We start from the raw sequence: 19,860 nt of genomic DNA, 5'->3' as shown, positions 1-19,860 counted from the left end.
AGGCCTATCTACTTCAATAGGGTACTGAAAGAAATTATGTAATATACTAAACTCAGCAAAGAAATAAACACCCTCTCACTGTCAACTGTGTTTATTTTCAGCAAACTTAAAAATGATTTCTAAATATTTGTATGAACATAACAAGATTCAACAACTGAGACATAAACTGAACAAGTTCCACAGACATGTGACTAACAGAAATGGGGTCAAATTCAAAAGTAACAGTCAGCATCTGGTGTGTCCACCAGCTGCATTAAGTACTGTAGTGCATCTCCTCCTCATGGACTGCACCAGATTTGCCAGTTCTTGCTATGAGATGTTACCCCACTCTTCCACCAAGGCACCTGCAAGTTCCCGGACATTTCTCGGGGGAATGGCCCTAGCCCTCACCCTCCAATCCAACAGGTCCCAGACATGCTCAATGGGATTGAGATCCGGGCTCTTCGCTGGCCATGGCAGAACACTGACATTCTTGTCTTGCAGGAAATCCCGCACAGAACGAGCAGTATGGCTGGTGGCATTGTCATGCTGGAGGGTCATGTCAAGATGAGCCTGCAGGAAGGGTACCACATGAGGGGGGAGGATGTCTTCCCTGTAACGCAGTGTTGAGATTGCCTGCAATGACAACAAAATCAGTCCGATGATGCTGTGACACACCGCTCCAGACCACGACGGACCCTCCACCTCCAAATCAATCCCGCTCCAGAGTAGAGGCCTCGGTGTAACGCTAATTCCTTCTACGATAAACGCAAATCCGACCATCACCCCTGGTGGGACTAAGCCGCAACTCGTCATTGAAAAGCACTTTTTGCCAGTCACCGCAACTCGTCATTAAAGAGCACTTTTTGCCAGTCACCGCAACTCGTCATTGAAAAGCACTTTTTGCCAGTCACCGCAACTCGTCATTAAAGAGCACTTTTTGCCAGTCACCGCAACTCGTCATTGAAGAGCACTTTTTGACAGTCACCGCAACTCATCATTAAAGAGCACTTTTTGCCAGTCCTTCTGGTCCAGCGAAGGTGGGTTTGTGCCCATAGGCAACGTTGTTTCCGGTGATGTCTGATGAGGACCTGCCTTACAACAGGCCTACAAGCCCTCAGTCCAGCCTCTCTCAGCCTATTGCAGACAGTCTGAGCATTGATGGAGGGATTGTGTGTTCCTGGTGTAACTCGGGCAGTTGTTGTTGCCATCCTGTACCTGTCCCGCAGGTGTGATGTTCGGATGTACCGATCCTGTGCAGGTGTTGTTACATGTGGTCTGTCACTGCGAGAACGATCATGGGTCCGTTCTGTCTCCCTGTAGCGCTGTCTTAGGCGTCTCACAGTACGGACATTGCAATTTATTGTCCTGGCCACATCTGCAGTCCTCATGCCTCATTGCAGCATGCCTAAGGCACGTTCACGCAGATGAGCAGGGACCCTAGGCATCTTTATTTTGGTGTTTTTCAGTCAGTAGAAAGGCCTCTTTAGTGTCCTAAGTTTTCATAACTGTGACCTTAATTGCCTACCATCTGTAAGTTGTTAGTGTTTTAACTACCATTCCACAGGTGCATGTTCATTAACTGTTTATGGTTCATTGAACAAGCATGGGAAACAGTGTTTAAACCCTTTACAATAAAGATCTGTGAAGTTATTTGGATTTTTACGAATTATCTTTGAAAGACAGAGTCCTGAAAAGGGGACGTTTCTTTTTTTGCTGAGTTTACATCCAGGAGAGGGCAACGATGAGCGTGTAGTTTGTCATTCACAATGAAGCCTGCTGCTTGAAAAATGTATCCACTGGACACATGCCAGTTCAAGGTCTAGTTTAATTTAGATTTGATTGAGTTTTCAACAATCTGAATTTAACATGAAATCAACATACATTTGATGCATGTGATTGGATTCAGGCTAAAAGTTGGGTGAAAAAAAGATAACAAAAATCCCCACAATTCCTTAACATTGATGACTTTGCAAATTCAATTAGTTTTCCACGTTGATTCAACGTCATCCCATTACATTTTTGGGTGAAATATAATATTTGTTGAGATACAGTTTATGCACAGTGGGATTTCTCTCTTCGCTCTGTCCTTTCTCCCCATCTCGCTACATTGTTCAATTACTATTTCTCTATAGCTTTATAATCTCTCTCTCTCTCTCTCTCATACACACACACACACACACACACACACACACACACACACACACACACACACACACACACACATACCCCTCTACATCCTCCTTTCCGCGCTCTCTCTTCTACATCGCCAGCCTCGTTGCAGACCGTGTCCTGAGAAAACTGGCACAGAACTGACGCATCCATGGAGCGCTCCGTCCTATCACAACATCCACAACGCACAGCAACACTTCCATGCGAAGTAATATAGAAGACAACATCGCAACCGACTCAAGATAGAATACCAACATCGTCTTTCACGCGTCGACAACCCACCTCTTCCATTGTGTAACTTTCCGAACCCCTCTTCCTCCCCGCTTCCTTCGACTCATCCGCGTTCCCTGTCCGGGTTCCCAGAAACTCTGTCCCCGTGAAAACGTCTCCATGGATGGGATAGCCTTTGGCATGATGCCCGGGACCGTCCGGGTGCGGAGTAAGCCGCTTCAAGGGATGCTGAACCAGCGGAAGACCAAAGCTCAGCGGAAAAAGCGAAAGCAGTTGTTCGGTGGGCAGATGTTCTTCATGGGGGTGCTGCTCGCTCTTGTAAAGGGGCTCTCGTGTTTGGTCGAGAAAGCAGGTGAGATGCTTGTTGTCAGAATGTCTTGTTGAACAGTTGCCTATTTGCGAGAATTTGCGAGAGGTATGTTTTTTTTCAGTTTTACTATTTTGTGAGGCTCCTAAGAAGTGACATAAAGCGATGCTAGACTATGTTGTTCACTAATATCCATATAGGCGATGATGTTTTTGAGTGCGTTTTCTCTCAGTGGGTTTGCGCTTCATAATCTGCGTTTGACCTTTACGTTTTCATAGAAATGGTTGTTGTTATGTAGGCCTAAAGCAAGGACAGTCCATAAATTAGTTGCAACAAATCAAATCATATGTGTCACATGCTTTGTAAACAACAGGTATAGACTAACAGTGAAATGCATAATTACGGCCCTTCCAGAGTGAAAAATAGAAAAATAATAGAAAGATAATAACACGAGGAATAAGAACACAATGAGTAACGATAACTTGGCTATATATACAGGGTACCAGTACTGAGTCGATGTGCAGTGGTAAGAGGTAATTGAGGTAGATATACATATGCTGTAGGTAGAGGTAAAGTGACTAGGCAACAGGATAAATAGGCTAATAAGCAGTTGCAGCAGCGCATATGATGAGTCAAAAGACTGCGGGGGGGGGGGTCAATGCAGAACACAGGAGGTCCAGGATCCAGTTGCAAAGGGAGGTGTTTAGTCTCAGGCACTTTAATTGGTGAGGACTGGCTCGAGGTAATAGCTGGAGCAAAATGAGTGGAATGGTATCAAATACATCAAACACATGGTTTCCACAGACCTGGCGCCCGGACAAATCATTTGCGGAGGCGTTTGATTTCCATAGGTGGGCATGTTTTTGTCATGGACCTCCTATGTGTGCACGCGCTTGTGCATATTTTTTAAATGGCTGGAATAGTAAATTCCATAGTCATCTCCTGAGTTTCAAGTTTGGGGAAGCTTACAATTTATCCTACCATTTCTACCAATCTGTGTGCCAGTTATGATTACTTTTATATGCACATTTTCATGGAACAGTTTCATTGAAATAATAACGTTTCAGTTTCTCAAAATCATTGTCACGTGGTTAATCATAAAAATCTGAACTTTAAAATTAAACTATGGTGAGAGCACTAGCCTCTGCCATATGGACACATTGATACACTGTGATCCATTGGCGGCTAAAGAAATGAGAGCATAGAACTAAGAGATATCCTATAACCAATGCATCAGTAAGCCAATAACTTCATCGTGAACTAAGTAAAATACATAGGCCGCCCTAAAGCCTAGAAATGAAAACAGTAGAAAATATCCTGATGAAAATTCTGGTTCTTTCAATCACATGAATCTCTCTTGTCCGCCTGTCTGCCTCCCTTTCTATCTGTCTTGACTTGAATTATTGCTAGTCAAGTTCAATATTGTATCAAATCATCACAGGGTCCGGGCTGAAGCTATTGCTAATAAACTTGCAACATTCTATCAACTAGCCATTTCTGGGCCCTCAAAGTTTCCTGCGCCAGTTTGCTCAGGACAGAAAGCAGTTTTTTATGATGTTTCCACTTGATATACTGTAAGGGATCATCAGTTCATAATATTTTGCTTTTTCACACTGAGGCTTGGTGATTATCAAGGTGTGTGTTGGAAAGATAGTTCCTCAGTATTTGAACAATCATTCGCAATGGATTCTAAAAAACAGACTTTGTTGACTTGTGTGAGGCGGGAAAAAAACGTGTGGTGTATGTGATGAGTTAAGACAATCAGAAATAAGACATTGCCAAATGGGCACTTCCCTACATACTGTATGCATGCATTCTGGAGAGAGACACACCATATCTTTGCCACACACCCCTCCCCTTCTTCTTGATGCAATATTTTCAATTATACTCAAGACACGTTATCTTCACAAATATTTTAGACGCTTTTCACTGACAGCCGCAGCTCAATCAGCTAGACCTATTGCCACGCACACTACCCAAATTATTGGCTTCCCAAACAAACTTGTGATTTGAAACAATCCACAACTATGTAAAAGGCCTAATGTAATTTTCTGTAGTTAAAAATTACACAAAATGCACATCAGGTTGCCCTCTCAAAATAGTTAATTTGGACTGGACACTAGAAAAGGGTTATCTTTTTAATCATGTTCATGTTTACAGCATCCCATGTGAGCTGCACTGCAATTCAGTTTTCTGTATTGTATGCCGCTAAAGTGCACCAGTGTAAAAGGCCCTTAGTTGACTCTAAAATGTTGTATTCTATACCCATTTGAAGAGAAACAAGTTATTAATCTGTTTGATAAGATGAAATATTCTCTCAGGGGACCCTATTTAAAATTCTGGGGACCCCACATGGGTCCCCGACCCCAAGTTTGGGAACCACTGTACTACAAACCTCTCTCTGCTTGCTTCCTCTCTCTGTGTCTCCTTTGCATTGCAGCCTGCCTCACAACTGTCTGTCTCACACTACTCTCTGTAAAGCAAAGTTATTTTGTTATGAGAACTTATAGTAGCCTATCTTTTGTTAAGGTTTTACATGGCTTCTGACTGAAATATCAGCGACTATTTACCAGTTGTAGCCTACACTCATTCTCAGAGAGTCTGTTGACACAGCAGGAGTCGAGGGAAGTTTAAAAAAATGGCCTTATGTCCGGCATCATGCAAGGCCACTGTCAGCGTTGGTCTGGGCTGAGGTAGTTCGTTTCGCGTCTCGGCCTGTGCCTTGGCTGGAGTTTGCCATTGGACAGAGTGGTAAATGAATGCGCTGCTAACAAGGAAAATCCGGGGGGGTCAGCAAACAAAACGAGCATACCTGAATCATGATTCCACTTGTTCGCAGTGGAATCATGCTGGGAACGCAATAATAAGTAGGTGAATGATAATTAACAAAATAAAAAGGTGACTAAACGCTATTTAAAAAATAAAAAGGTGACTAAACTACATTTACGTGTATTTACATCCTGTTTACGCAGCTTGTTGGCCATTAGCCAATTAGCCTTTGTCAACCAGTTCAAAGCACTAAATGCATCCAACTGGTATTTACGACTTCACAACTTGTAAATTCCCAACTCCCAGTTGGTTACGAACGCAGCTTTAGGCTTGTGTGGCACAAGAACTGCAGCTAAACATGTGCATTTAATAATCCTCTGGAGTTGGTAGCTGCGCGTCTGTTGCTCTGTCACCAAATGACTTAACCCTTGGTGCAATATGGGTCTATTGAAAGAGGATCTGAGCATAAGATGACCTTAGTATTTTCACCTGAACATAAACTGAAGAAATGTGAAAATAATGCACGTTCTTGCAAAGTCAAAAGATTTTACCAAGAGGGAAGTGGGATTCTTGTCACGCCCTGACCATAGAGAGCCCTTCATTCTCTATGGTGTTGTAGGTCAGGGCGTGACTAGGGGGTGTTCTAGTTTTTTCATTTCTATGTTGGTGCTCTTGGTATGGTTCCCAATTAGAGGCAGATGATGTTCGTTGTCTCTAATTGGGGATCATACTTACGTTCTCCATTGTTCCCACCTGGGTTGTGGGATATTGTTTTGTTGAGTGCTGATGAGCTCTCAGTTACTTCACGGTTGTTGTTTGTTTATTGTTTTGTTTAAGTTTCACTAATAAAAGATGTGGAACTCGAATCACGCTGCGCCTTGGTCCGTCTATCCCAACAAGCGTGAGAGAATATCCCACCAAACAAGGACAAAGCAGCGTGCAACGAAGGGAAAAGTGAGTTGGACCTGAGAAGAGATCATGGGAGGATGCGAGACCCTTCCTTGGCGGGAGTTGCCAGGAAATCAGGAAGGACAGTGACAACGCCGGGGGCCGCGGCCACAGAAACTCCAAGATTCTTTTGGGGGGGGGGGCACGAGCGGTGGTCGGCCGAGCCAAGGAGAGAGCCAGAGGCCGCCTGGGAGTCGTTGGAGCAGTGTGAGGAGGGATATTGGAGAAGGACTTTGGCGAGGAGTATGCTGCAGCGCAGGCATGCTGAAGAGCGTGACACCAGTCCGGTGCCATCTGTGCCAGCTCCCCACACTCGCCCTGAAAAGCCAGAGACCGTCAGGGAGGCGATGGAGAAGTTGGGGGAGAGAGAGAGGAGAGAGATGTTGGTCAAGTGTGTTCTGCTCAGCACTCGACCTGAAGAGCCTGTCAGCAGTCTGGTGAAGTCTGTGCCGGTTTCACGCATCTGGCCTCCAGTGCGCCTCCCCAGTCCGGTACGTCCTGTGCCAGCTTCCCGCACTCGCCCTGAAGTGCGTGTCAACAGTCCGGTGCCACCTGTACCAGCTCCCCGCAATAGGCCTCCAGTGCGCCTCTCCAGCCCGGAACATCCTGTGCCGGCTCCACACACTCGACCTGAGGAGCGTGTCATCAGTCCGGTGCAACCTGCACCGATGCCCAGTCCAGGCACGGTGTCCAGTCCCGCTCCAAGGCCGGAACCTTCCTCTGCGCCGGTGCCCAGTCCAGGCACGGCGTCCAGTCCCACTCCATGGCAGGAGCCTTCCTCTGCACCAGTGCCCAGTCCAGGCACGGCATCCAGTCCCGCTCCAATGCCGGAGCTTTCCTCTGCGCCGGTGCCCAGTCCATGCACGGCATCCAACCCAGCTCCATCGCCGGAGCCCTCCTCTGCGCCGGTGCCCAGTCCAGGCACGGCATCCAGTACCGCTCCAAGGCCGGAGCCTTCCTCTGCGCCGATGCCCAGTCCAGGCACGGCGTCCAGTCCCACTCCATGGCAGGAGCCTTCCTCTGCACCAGTGCCCAGTCCAGGCACGGCATCCAGTCCCGCTCCAATGCCGGAGCTTTCCTCTGCGCCGGTGCCCAGTCCATGCACGGCATCCAACCCAGCTCCATCGCCGGAGCCCTCCTCTGCGCCGGTGCCCAGTCCAGGCACGGCATCCAGTACCGCTCCAAGGCCGGAGCCTTCCTCTGCGCCGATGCCCAGTCCAGGCATGGCGTTCACCCCGGCGCCATGGCCGGATCCGGGGTCTGGCCGGGGGCAGCGACCCGCACCGGAGCCGCCACCGACACTAGTCACCCCCCCTACCCTCCCCATTTGGTTTCAGGTTTTGCGGCCGGAGTCCACACCTTTGGGGGGGTACTGTCACGCCCTGACCATAGAGAGCCCTCTATGGTGTTGTAGGTCAGGGCGTGACTAGGGGGTGTTCTAGTTTTTTCATTTCTATGTTGGTGCTCTTGGTATGGTTCCCAATTAGAGGCAGCTGATGTTCGTTGTCTCAAATTGGGGATCATACTTAAGTTCTCCGTTGTTCCCACCTGGGTTGTGGGATATTGTTTTGTTGAGTGCTGATGTGTGCTCTGTTACTTCACGGTCATTGTTTGTTTATTGTTTTGTTTAAGTTTCACTAATAAAAGATGTGGAACTCGAACCACACTGAGCCTTGGTCCGTCTATCCCAACAACTGACAATTCTGGTGACATCTTCCTTCATTATTCCCCTTACACACTGTCAAAGCAAGAAATATCATAAAACAATAAATCATTTTCACATAATGCTACTGACCAAATACAGAATTAAGTTTTATCTTATAGGGAAGCTGAATGTTTGTTGTGACTATATGTGTCAAAGAAAAAATCAATGACTGACATGACGATGGTAGTGATGGGGGAGAAAATCGATACAGTTGCATATTGCAATATTATTTTTGTACTTTATTACAGTGGATTCGGGAAAGTATTCAGACCCCTTGACTTTTTCCACATTTTGTTACGTTACAGCGTTATTCTAAAATTCATTAAATAAAACACTTTCCTATTCAATCTAATGTACACACAATACCCCATAATGACGAAGCAAAAATTGGTTTTTAGAAATGTTTGCAAATATATAAAAAATAATACTAAAATGAAATACCTTATTTACATAAGTATTCAGACCCTTTGCTATGAGACTCGAAATTGAGTTCAGGTCATCCTGTTTCCATTGTTCATCCTTGAGATGTTTCTATAACTTGATTGGAGTCCACCTATGGTGAATTCAATTGATTGGACATGATTTGGAAAGGCACACACATGTCTATATAAGGTCCCACAGTTGACAGTGCATGTCAAAGCAAGAAACAAGCCATGAGGTGGAAGGAATTGTCCTTAGAGCTCTGAGACAGGATTGTGTGGCACAGATCTGGGGAAGGGTACCAAAAAATGTCTGCAGCATTAAAGGTCTCCAAGAACACAGTGGCCTCCATCATGAAAGGAGTTTGGAACCACCAAGACTAGAGCTGGCCGCCCAGCCAAACTGAGCAATCAGGCGAGAAGGGCTTTGGTCAGACCAAGAATCCGATGGTCACTCTGGCAGAGCTCCAGAGTTCCTTTTTTGGAAATGGGAGAACCTTCCAGAAGGACAACCATCTCTGCAGCACTCCACCATCAGGCCTTTATGGTAGAGTGGCCAGACGGAAGCCACTCCTCAGTAAAAGGCACATGACAGCCTGCTTTGAGTTTGCCAAAAGGCATCTACTGGACTCTCAGACTGTTAGAAACAAGATTCTCTGGTCAGATGAAACCAACATTGAACTCTTTGCCCTGAATGCCAAGCATCACATCTGGAGGAGACCTGGCACCATCCCTACGGTGAAGCATGGTGGTGGCAGCATCATGCTGTGGGGATGTTTTTCAGCGGCAGGGATTGGGAGACTAGTCAGGATCCAGGCAAAGAGGAACAGAGCAAAGTACAGAGAGATCCTTGATGAAAACCTGCTCCAGAGCACTCAGGACCTCAGACTGGGGCGAAGGTTCACCTTCCAACAGGACAATAACCCTAAGCACACAGCCAAGACAACGCAGGAGTGGCATTGATACAAGTCTCTGAATGTCCTTGTGTGCCCCAGCCAGAGCCCGGACTTGAAGGCGATCGAACATCTCTGAGAGACCTGAAAATGGCTGTACAGCAACGCTCCCTTTCCAACCTGACAGAGCTTGAGAGGATCTGCAGAGAAGAATGGGAGAAACTCCCAAAATACAGGTGTGCCAAGCTTGTAGCATCATACCCAAGAAGACTCAAGGCTGCAATCGCTGCCAAACGTGCTTTAACAAAGTACTGAGTAGGGTCTGAATACTTATGTAAATGTGATATTTCAGATGTTTCTTTTTTATAAATTTGCATACATTTCAAAAAAAGAGTTTTTGCTTTGTCATTATGGGGTATTGTGTTTAGATTGATGAGGGAAAAAAATATTTAATACATTTTAAGATAAGGCTGTAATAGAACTAATTGTGGAAAAAGTCAAGGGGTCTGAATACTTTACAAATGCACTGTATACAGAACGTTTGTATAAAACATGTAGAAACTGTATTTATAATTATATTACTATATTTTAGGTTGACAATACTTCTATTACACAATTGCTAATTTACCACATGCCTTACTTTAATTTTTCTGAATAAGTAAAATCAGGATTATATCTCTACTGCAGCGTTTTCCCAAACTCGGTCCTGGGGACCCTAAGGGTTCAAAGCTGATTCAAATAATGATGAGTTCATTATTTGAATCAGATGTGTAGTGCAAGGATAAAAAACTAAATGTGCGGGGTCCCCAGGACCGAATTTGGGAAACACTGCTCAACTGCCATTCCTTCCAATCAGACTAGTTAGCATTTCTTCCTGAGCAATATGGCTGCCATTTTTTTACCCCATTTGGACCTTTGAAGGTTAATGACATACCCCCTCTAGTAATCTATTAGGATATCAATGCCTAGATGTCACTGATACAAATGGACACACTCGATGTATGGAGTGTCATCTGGGCACTAATGTACTCTTCCAGTTTGTTGATCATCTCATCGTGTAACATGGTTGTGTGTGGTGACGCTATGAATACTTACAAACAGTACACAGAGCAAAGGAGTACTTTGTGACTATGAACCCTGAGGTTGCTATGATTGAGAACACTGAAAAAACAGAGAATGTGAAATATGTATGGAGTTAGAGTGGGAACGAGAGAGGTAGCCTGCACTTTAGCTAGTTTCTTCATCTCTCACTTCCTGTTTTACACACACACACACACACACACACACACACACACACACACACACACACACACACAGACACACACACACTCTCAATTAAATTCAAAGGGGCTTTATTGGCATGGGAAACATGTTTACATTGACAAAGCAAGTGAAATAAACTAGGAAACAAAACTGACAAGAAACATATTTCACAACATCAACAAAAAACGATTAGAAATTAACAGTAAACATTTCACCCAAAAAGGTTTAAAAAATATTTTTCAAGATAAAAAAAAAGACATTCCAAGTGTTTTATTATCAGCTATGTAAAGTGTTTTAACAATGTGCAAATAGTTGTAGTACGAATATGGGAAGATAAATAAACAGATTGGTGGTATTTACAATGTTGTTTCTCTCTCTCTCTCTCTGAGGCTGTCTTTAATTCAGCTGCATCTGGGTCAGCCGGTTTGAACAGAGAGCAGAGCTCTGCTCCATTCTGACTGGGAGAACACAGATGCAAACTACATCTTCTTTCCTCCATCACTCACTCTGTCTCCATCTCTCTCAAACTTTATCACTGTCTTTCGCTTTCACTTTCTGTCACTCTCTTACTTTTTGTCTTTTCCACTCCCTTTTTGATGATCTCTCCTTCTTATTTTCTTTATCTATCTCTCTTATGCTCTTTCACTACCTCTGTCTCACACTCTTCAACCTAAAATGCACAATCTACCTCATCAGTAAAGTGGAGGTTGTTATGTGATAGACAAGGCCCTGGACAGGTACAATTTACATCAAATCTATTTCAGTGTACAGTGGCTTGCGAAATTATTCACCCCCTTTGGCATTTTTCCTATTTTGTTGTCTTACAACTTGGAATAAAAATTGATTTTGGGGGGGGTTGTATCATTTGATTTATGCAACATGCCCACTTTGAAGATGCAAAATATTTTTTATTGTGAAGCAAACAAGAAATAAGACAAATAAACAGAAGACTTGAGCGTGCATAACTATTCACCCCCCAAAGTTAATACTTTGTAGAGCCACCTTTTGCAGCAATTACAGCTGCAAGTCTCTTGGGGTATGTCTCTATAAGCTTGGCACATCTAGCCACTGGGATGTTTGCCCATTCTTCAAGGCAAAACTGCTCCAGCTCCTTCAAGTTGGAAGGCTTCCACTGGTGTACAGCGATCTTTAAGTCATACCACAGATTCTCAATTGGATTGAGGTCTAGGCTTTAACCAGGCCATTCCAAGAGATTTAAATGTTTCCCCTTAAACCACTCGAGTGTTACTTTAGCAGTATGCTTAGGGTCATTGTCCTGCTAGAAGGTGAACCTCTGTCCCAGTCTCAAATCTCTGGAAGACTGAAACAAGTTTCCATTCCTTCAATTCTGACCAGTTTCCCAGTCCCCCACAGCATGATGCTGCCACCACCATGCTTCACTGTGGGGATGGTGTTCTCGGGGTGATGAGAGGTGTTGGGTTTGTGCCAGACATAGCGTTTTCCTTGATGGCCAAAAAGCTCAATTTTAGTCTCATCTGAACAGAGTACCTTCTTCCATATGTTTGGGGAGTCTCCCACATGCCTTTTGGCGAACACCAAACGTGTTTGCTTATTTTTTTCTTTAAGCAATGGCTTTTTTCTGGCCACTCTTCCGTAAAGCCCTAGTTCTGTGGAGTGTATGGCTTAAAGCGGTCGTATGGACAGATACTCCAATCTCCGCTGTGGAGCTTTGCAGCTCTTTTAGAGTTATCTTTGGTCTCTTTGTTGCCTCTCTGATTAATGCCCTCCTTGCCTGGTCTGTGAGTTTTCAGGTGCAGCCCGCTCTTGGCAGGTTTGTTGTGGTGCAATATTCTTTCATTTTTTTAAATAATGGATTTAGTGGTGCTCCGTGGGATGTTCAAAGTTTCAAATATTTTTTATAACCCAACCCTGATCTGTAATTCTCCGCAACTTTGTCCTTGACCTGTTTGGAGAGCTTGGTCTTCATGAAGCCGCTTGCTTGGTGGTGGCCCTTGCTTAGTGGTGTTGCAGACTCTGGGGCCTTTCAGAACAGGTTTATGTATACTCAGATCATGTGACACTTCGATTGCACACGGATGGACTTTATTAACTAATTATGTGACTTCTGAAGGTAATTGGTTGCACCAGATCTTATTTAAGGGCGTCATAGCAAAGGAGGTGAATATATATATGCACGCACCACTTCTATGTTTTTAAATTTTTTAAACACGTTATTCTTTCACTTCACCAATTTGGATTATTTTGTGTATGTCCATTACATGAAATCCAGATTAAAAAATGTATTTAAATTACAGTTTGTAATGCAACAAAATAGGAAAAACGCCAAGGGTGATGAATGCTTTTGCAAGGCACAGTACCTACCAGGTGGGTTTTGTTGAACAGGAGAGAAGGACAGACTGGGGTAAAGTTGCCACCTAGAGACGCTGATCTAAGGTTTTGCATTTTCTCCATTCCGTAATGGTTAAGGTTTAGGACTGGGGAATGTAAGCTAATTTTAGAGAGAGCACTCTACTGTCACTTTTGAATCAACTCTCCCAGTGTAGCTAGAGGTTCCCACCACCATGCTTTATATACTGATATAACAACCAGTGATAAGAACAACACCTTTATCTCCTCCACCAAAGAAGAGAGCAGCCTTTGCCGTATACACACACATGCACGCCCACGCATGCCCACGCACATACATACACACACTGTCTCTCTTCTGTCAATTAGATATTATACACATACCCCCATCCCCAAAACAACAAAATATAATAATTGGCTATTCTCTTTGAAACATGGTAGAGGGAAGGATGTGGGCTTGGGTAAGGACAGACCTTGTTAGTCTGCTGTATCTGCCTTTCTGTCAGAAAAAAGCTGGCCCTCTGATACAGTATAGCCTCTGGCCCACTAACAAAGACAGCGGCTAGCAAGAATAGCTGTAGAAACATCTCAAATTAGCAACTCACTTTAGCGTTAACTTCTTTTAGGTATTTTCTAAACAGCTTTTCATTTCTTTGTTTCTCCAGATGTCAGGTCGACCACCCACCATTTACAAACTAATTTGTGATGCCCAAATTCAAAAATGAAAGTTGATTATTGTTGCTAGGCTAACAGTTACAGTGCTTTTAGCTTGCGGTTTGCGCACGCCTTTATCCAGATGGAATACAAAAATTATAGCTAGTGTCTGAAAGAATGATATAGATGTAATATTTGTCAAATTATTGAGCATGTCCTCAAAACTCAAATAAGCATCAGAAATTGTCCTTATTTAAATATCAAAATACATATCAAGATCCTGATTTGGACCTCGGTCAAGAGAATATGCATTGTATGTGCTGAGAAAATATACTGTGTAGGCCTACTGTCAGTATTTGTCGCCATATAGAGAAAATAAGATGTCCACATAGGCCTATCTCAGAATAGCTTATGAGTAAATATCTGGCAATACCATGTATGATATCTGGAGGGATTCCAAAAATGATTTGTGCATGAAAGAAAAATATGGATTTCATATTTGTCAAATTATCGAGCATGTGCTGAGCATGCGCTGTCCTTATTTTTAGCATATCAAGATCCGGATACGGACCTCAGCCAAGAGAAGCATATCTGAAATGAATATAGCTTCATATCTGGAATGGGCTGAGAAAACACAGATGTGATGTATATAGTACATTTTTGTCAACATGATGAGAGAAATAGGATGTCCCATATCTTAGGATATTGAATGAGTCCATATCTGGCCATAGGAAATGTCCATCCATGTGTGATATGCAGAGTAATCCCAATATCATATATGTCTAGAAGACACATCTGGATTCAGAATTTGTCAGGATATGGTGCATATCCACAAAACTCAAAATATACAATGGAAATGCTCTGTATTCTCTAGAATATCAAAAATGTGTCATGTAAAGATATGGACCCTTTTTGCCCAGTATATGGTCTCTGGCACAGCCCGGACTCTGCGATTTATAAAAGCCAGGGTCAGGGTAGCTTTGCTAGTCGCTATGGAGCACAGCACAGCTAACAGTAGCTACGACAAGGCGGAGGAACATCCACTCTCCTCCTCACTCTTCTGCAACGGAATTGAATGGTCAAAGATAAATATAGCGTTTAGCTGTAATACTGGAGTTTTACCGGTAAAGCTAGAGGCTAGCTAACCTACTCCTTGGACCGGTAACTATTAGCAACAGTGGATAATTGGTTCCAAAGTTGTTTCAAGCATCAGAGTTCCTGTAACTATGCAGCCTAGCTACCATTCAGATGTTTTTCTGATTATCTAAAGAATAAAGGTTAGGTAGTTACTGTAGCTAATGTACTAAACATTTTGCTAGCTTGTTAGCTAGCTAACTAAACAACAGTTGGAACGACCTATCTGTAATGTTTACAAGTATCCTCGCTAGCTAGCTACTAGACGACCAATATAGCTTGTTGTTATGGACTCTAGCTAGAATATAGACCATACTTTTATAGCAATATAGCTAGCTACTACAATAGCCCAACTCTTTGCACATTGTTTTGTTTGCACGTTTTGACATTGCTTGGCAGCATTTTGTATCACATTGGCCAGCAAGCACATTCCCTTTGACAGCTAGGTTTATTACTGTAGAGACACCTTGAAGTTTTGGAGACACTGAGCTATATATTAACCTCTTTCATATGGATTTACTTCACTGCACAGTTAGCTATGCTAGCTTTAGCTAGCTAGCCAATCAAACGTGTATTGTTAGCGAGCAACTGCTACTTGCTAGCTAGCTAGCTACACTCTTACAGTAGCGCCGCCGTGCACAATGTGTCTTCAGAAACGATGAAGTTTTCCAGTTGTGTTGTGTAGGCATTTCACGCATTCACTTAACCCACTCATCAGAATAATATAGCTATTTTCTTACTCTCCGTTTCACTGGCGTCAGCCCTTCCAACATCTCCCAACAGTCTAAATGCATTGTAGACGGCAGCCACAATAGCAACAGATGGTAAACAGGAAGTAATGAGGCCACATGTGTTCTCTAACATGTTTGTAGAGAACAGCCCTATAACTGACACCTAAGTCAGAAAAAGTTACACGTCATTGACATGGATTTCCAAAGTTTCCACTTCAGATTTCCCACGTCATGACTTAAATCAAGTTTTAAGGTCACATGCACAAGTACAGTGAAATGCCTTTCTTACAAATTCAAAACGCAAAAATGCAATAATCATTAACAATGTATTACTAGAAAAAAACACAAGAAATATGAAATACACAATAAAGTAAGTAAGCATGCTATATACAGGAAATATTTTAAAAAGTCAGTTCCAATACCATATTTACATGTGCAGGGATACTGGAGTGATGGCGGTAGATACGTATAGGGGTACGGGGACTAGGCAACAGAATATAAGATAAACAGAGTAGCAGCAGCTTGTATGTGAGTGGGTGTGTAGAGTGATTGATTAATTTAGTATTCAAGGCACACTTAACCAGCATGGCTACCACAGCCTTCTGCAGCGATACGCTATCCCATCTGGTTTGCGCTTAGTGGGACTATCATTTGCTTTTCAATGGGACAATGACCTAAAACATACTTCCAGGCTGTGTAAGGGCTATTTAACCAAGAAGGAGGGTGATGGAGTGCTGCATCAGATGACCTGGCCTCCATGTGTTATTTCAAAGTTTTGATGTCTTCACTATTATTCTACAATGTAGAAAGTAGTCAAAATAAAGAAAACCATTGAATGAGTAGTTGTGACCGAACTTTTGACTGGTACTGTACATTTACAATGGCTTGCAAAAGTATTCATCCCCATTGGCGTTTTTCCTATTTTGTTGCATTACAACCTGTAATTTAAATTGATTGGACTGTAGCACCTGCCACATGCGGCGGGCATCGGAGCTTCTGTAATAAGATTCCACCTTATTCCTATATTGTCCTTTTTCTCGTTTGATGACTCTGCGGAGGTCATGGCGGGCCTTATTGTACTTATTCCTGTCTGCAGCCGTAGCATCAGGGTTGTCTACGATAGCTCTGTGTGCGGTAGCCCTGTTCTTCAGTTTAGCGCCAACCTCGGTGTTAATCCAGGGCTTTTTATTGGGGACGAGGGAGGACCTTATATGCTTGCTTGTGGGTAGAATAGGAGTGATCTAGGACTTTATCACCCCTAGTGGCATTGGAGGTGTTGATGGAAGTTGGGCATCACGTGTCTTAGTGACGCCGAATCACGATAATAGCTGAAAACTCCCTCGGGAGGTAGAAGGGTAGGCATTTGACCATCAGGTATTCCAAGACGGGTGAACAGTAGGTCGACACTTCCACCACGCTGGAATTAGCAAACTAGTTGGAGTTGATGAAGAGGCAAACACCTCCCCCCATTGATTTCCCTGACTTCACTGTTTTGTCCGCCCGGTGAATGAAGAATCCATCGAGTTGGACAGTCGTGGGGGGGTATATTGTCCAAGAGCCATGTTTCTGAAAAGCAAAGAATTTTGCAGTTCCGAGAATCCGGTTGGTAATCCGCAATTGGAGGTCATCCATTTTATTATCAAGGGATTGTACATTAGCCGGTAGAATGGAGGGAATCAGTGTTGTTGTACAGCAGGCATGTATAGGTCTAAAAAGGGCATTAAATGGACACTTTCATCATGATTTGTAAGATAAAAATTGCATGTCAAACATCCTTCCTCCGAATTAAGTTTCTATGTGAGAATTGCCAGAACAAATTGAGATACCTAAAATATTTTTGCCCAGTGCCCTCCCCTTCTCTTGCTTTCTCACAGATGCACACTCACATACACACATTTACACACACACACACACACACACACATGCACCCACACTATTTTTATATCTCTCTTAAGCATACATGTCCACCCTATCTGATTATGTCCAGTCAGCTCCAATGTCATTATTATAAGAAACCTGTTGATTCTATGGAAGTCCCAGATTATTACTAATTTGGTCCCTGATATGGATAATGAATACTTATGGGAGTTGGTTTGTAAAAGTGTGTGTGGGGAAACTGTGTTGGTTTCTTTGCTTGCAAACAGCAATTGACTCTGTTTGGTTGAAGTCAGGGAATTGGACTGATTTGAAGTGGGAGTAACACGCATGCACACACACACACACACACACACACAGTCTGTTGAGTCTATTCATGCTCTGCAGTACAGTATTAGCTCTGGCTGTGATTAAACACTGAACTATTCTGCTCCCAGCTCCCCAAATACACTGTGCCTAATTCATCACCCCCACCCAGATTTAGACTTTACATGTATTCTGGGAACCCATAGGACCTGGAAAATAATAGAGGGAGGACAGGAGGACAGGAGGAGAAATGGATAGGAGGTGGGGGATAGCGTTCTGTAGCTGAAGACTTACAGTGCATTTGTAAAGTATTCAGACCCCTTGACATTTTAAATATTTTGTTACATTGCAGCCTTATTCTAAAATTGATCAAAAATATTTTTCCTCATCAATCTACACACAATTCCCCATAATGACAAAGCGAAAACAGGTTTTTAGATATTTTTACAAATAAAAAACAGAAATACCTTATTTACATAAGTATTCGGACCCTTTGCTAAGGGACTTGAAATTGAGTTCAGGGGAATCCTGTTTCCATTGATCATCCTTGAGATGTTTCTACAACTTGATTGTAGCCCACCTGTGATAAATTCAGATGATTGAACATTATTTGGAAAGGCACACACCTGTTGACAGTGCATGTCAGAGCAAAAAACAAGCCATGAGGTCGAAGGAATTGTCCATAAAGCTCCGAGACAGGAATGTGTCGAGGCTCAGATCTGGAGAAAACATTTCTGCAGCATTGAAGGTTCCCAAGAACACAGTGGCCTTCATCATTCTTAAATGGAAGAAGTTTGAAACCCCCAAGACTATTCCTATTTCTGTCCGCCCAGCCAAACTGAGCAATCGGACGAGAAGGGCCTTGGTCAGGGAGGTGACCAAGAACCCAATGGTCACTCTGTCAGAGCTCCAGAGTTCCTCTGTGGAGATGGGAGAACCTTCCAGAAGGACAACCATCTCTGCAGCACTCCACCAATCAGGCCTTTGTGGTAGAGTGGCTAGACAGAAGCCACTCCTCAGTAAAAAGCACATGACAGCCCGCTTGGAGTTTGCAAAAGGCACCTAAAGGACTCTCAGACCATGAGAAACAACATTATCTGGTCTGATGAAACCAAGATTGAACTCTTTGGCCTAAAAGTCAAGCATCACTTCTGGAGGAAATCTGGCACCATCCCTACGGTGAAGCATGGTGGTGACAGCATCATGCTGTGGGGATGTTTGTCAGCGACAGGGATTGGGAGACTAGTTAGGATTGAGGGAAAGCTGAGTGGAGCAAAGTACCGAGAGATCCTTGATAAAAACCTGCTTCAGAGTGCTCAGAACCTCAGACTGGGGGCCAATGTTCACCTTCCAACAGGACAACGACCCTAAGCACACAGCCAAAACAACGCAGGAGGGGCTATGGGACAAGTCTCTGAATGTCTTTGAGTGGCCCAGCCAAAGCCTGGACTTGTACCGATCTAACGGCTTTGGAGAGACCTGAAAATAGCTTTGCAGCGATGCTCCTATCCTACTTGACAGAGCTTGAGAGGATCTGCAGAGAAGAATGAGAGAAAATCTCAGAATACAGGTGTGTCAAGCTAGTAGTGTCATACCCAACAAGACTCAAGGCTGTAATCTCTGCCCAAGGTGATTCAACAAAGTACTGAGTAAAAAATCTGAATACTTATATAAATGTTATATTTCAGTTTTTGTATTTTTTATAAATTTGCACTCATTTCTAAAAACCTGTTTTTGCTTTGTCATTATGGGGTATTGTGTGTAGATTGATGAGGGGAAAAAACAATTTAATACATTTTAGAATAAGGCTGTAACGTAACAAAATGTGGAAAATTCAAGGGGTCTGAATACTTTTCGAATGCACTGTAGATGAGGTGAGAAAAGGGTTTATCCTCTCCTCTCTGCCTCCATCTCCTCTCTTTTTCCCCCCTTTCACACCAACCCTTGATGGGGAGAGTAGTGGTCTTGTACCTCGCACCAGTAATTCCTGAGAGGGGTGGGGGTTTGTTGACTGTGAGGTCCATCCCATATCCCCGCCTGTTATATATACAAGTCCCATAAATGTCCTCATTGAGCAGGTGATTGATGAGATTGGGTGAGTCCTGCTATGCCTCTCTATTGGCCTCTACATCCATCCTCATCCAAT

At 43.5% G+C, this 19,860-nt stretch overlaps 1 protein-coding gene across 1 annotated transcript in view; it reads left to right on the top strand.

Moving 5' to 3' along the window:
• The first annotated feature begins 2,187 nt into the window (after nt 1–2,187).
• Nucleotides 2,188–19,860, top strand: part of LOC115153199 (sodium/potassium/calcium exchanger 3) — a 163,134-nt gene continuing 145,461 nt past the window's right edge. The window contains exon 1 of the mRNA XM_029698391.1: nt 2,188–2,734. Coding sequence (XP_029554251.1) covers nt 2,542–2,734 — 193 coding nt within the window. The 5' untranslated portion in view covers nt 2,188–2,541. The remainder of the gene's footprint in view (nt 2,735–19,860) is intronic.

This window comes from Salmo trutta, chromosome 18 (genome assembly GCF_901001165.1).
Source record: "Salmo trutta chromosome 18, fSalTru1.1, whole genome shotgun sequence".
In the NCBI taxonomy this organism is placed as follows: Eukaryota; Metazoa; Chordata; class Actinopteri; order Salmoniformes; family Salmonidae; genus Salmo; species Salmo trutta.
Note: the sequence above shows the minus strand (reverse complement) of the source record. Positions and strands in the feature narration are given on the sequence as shown.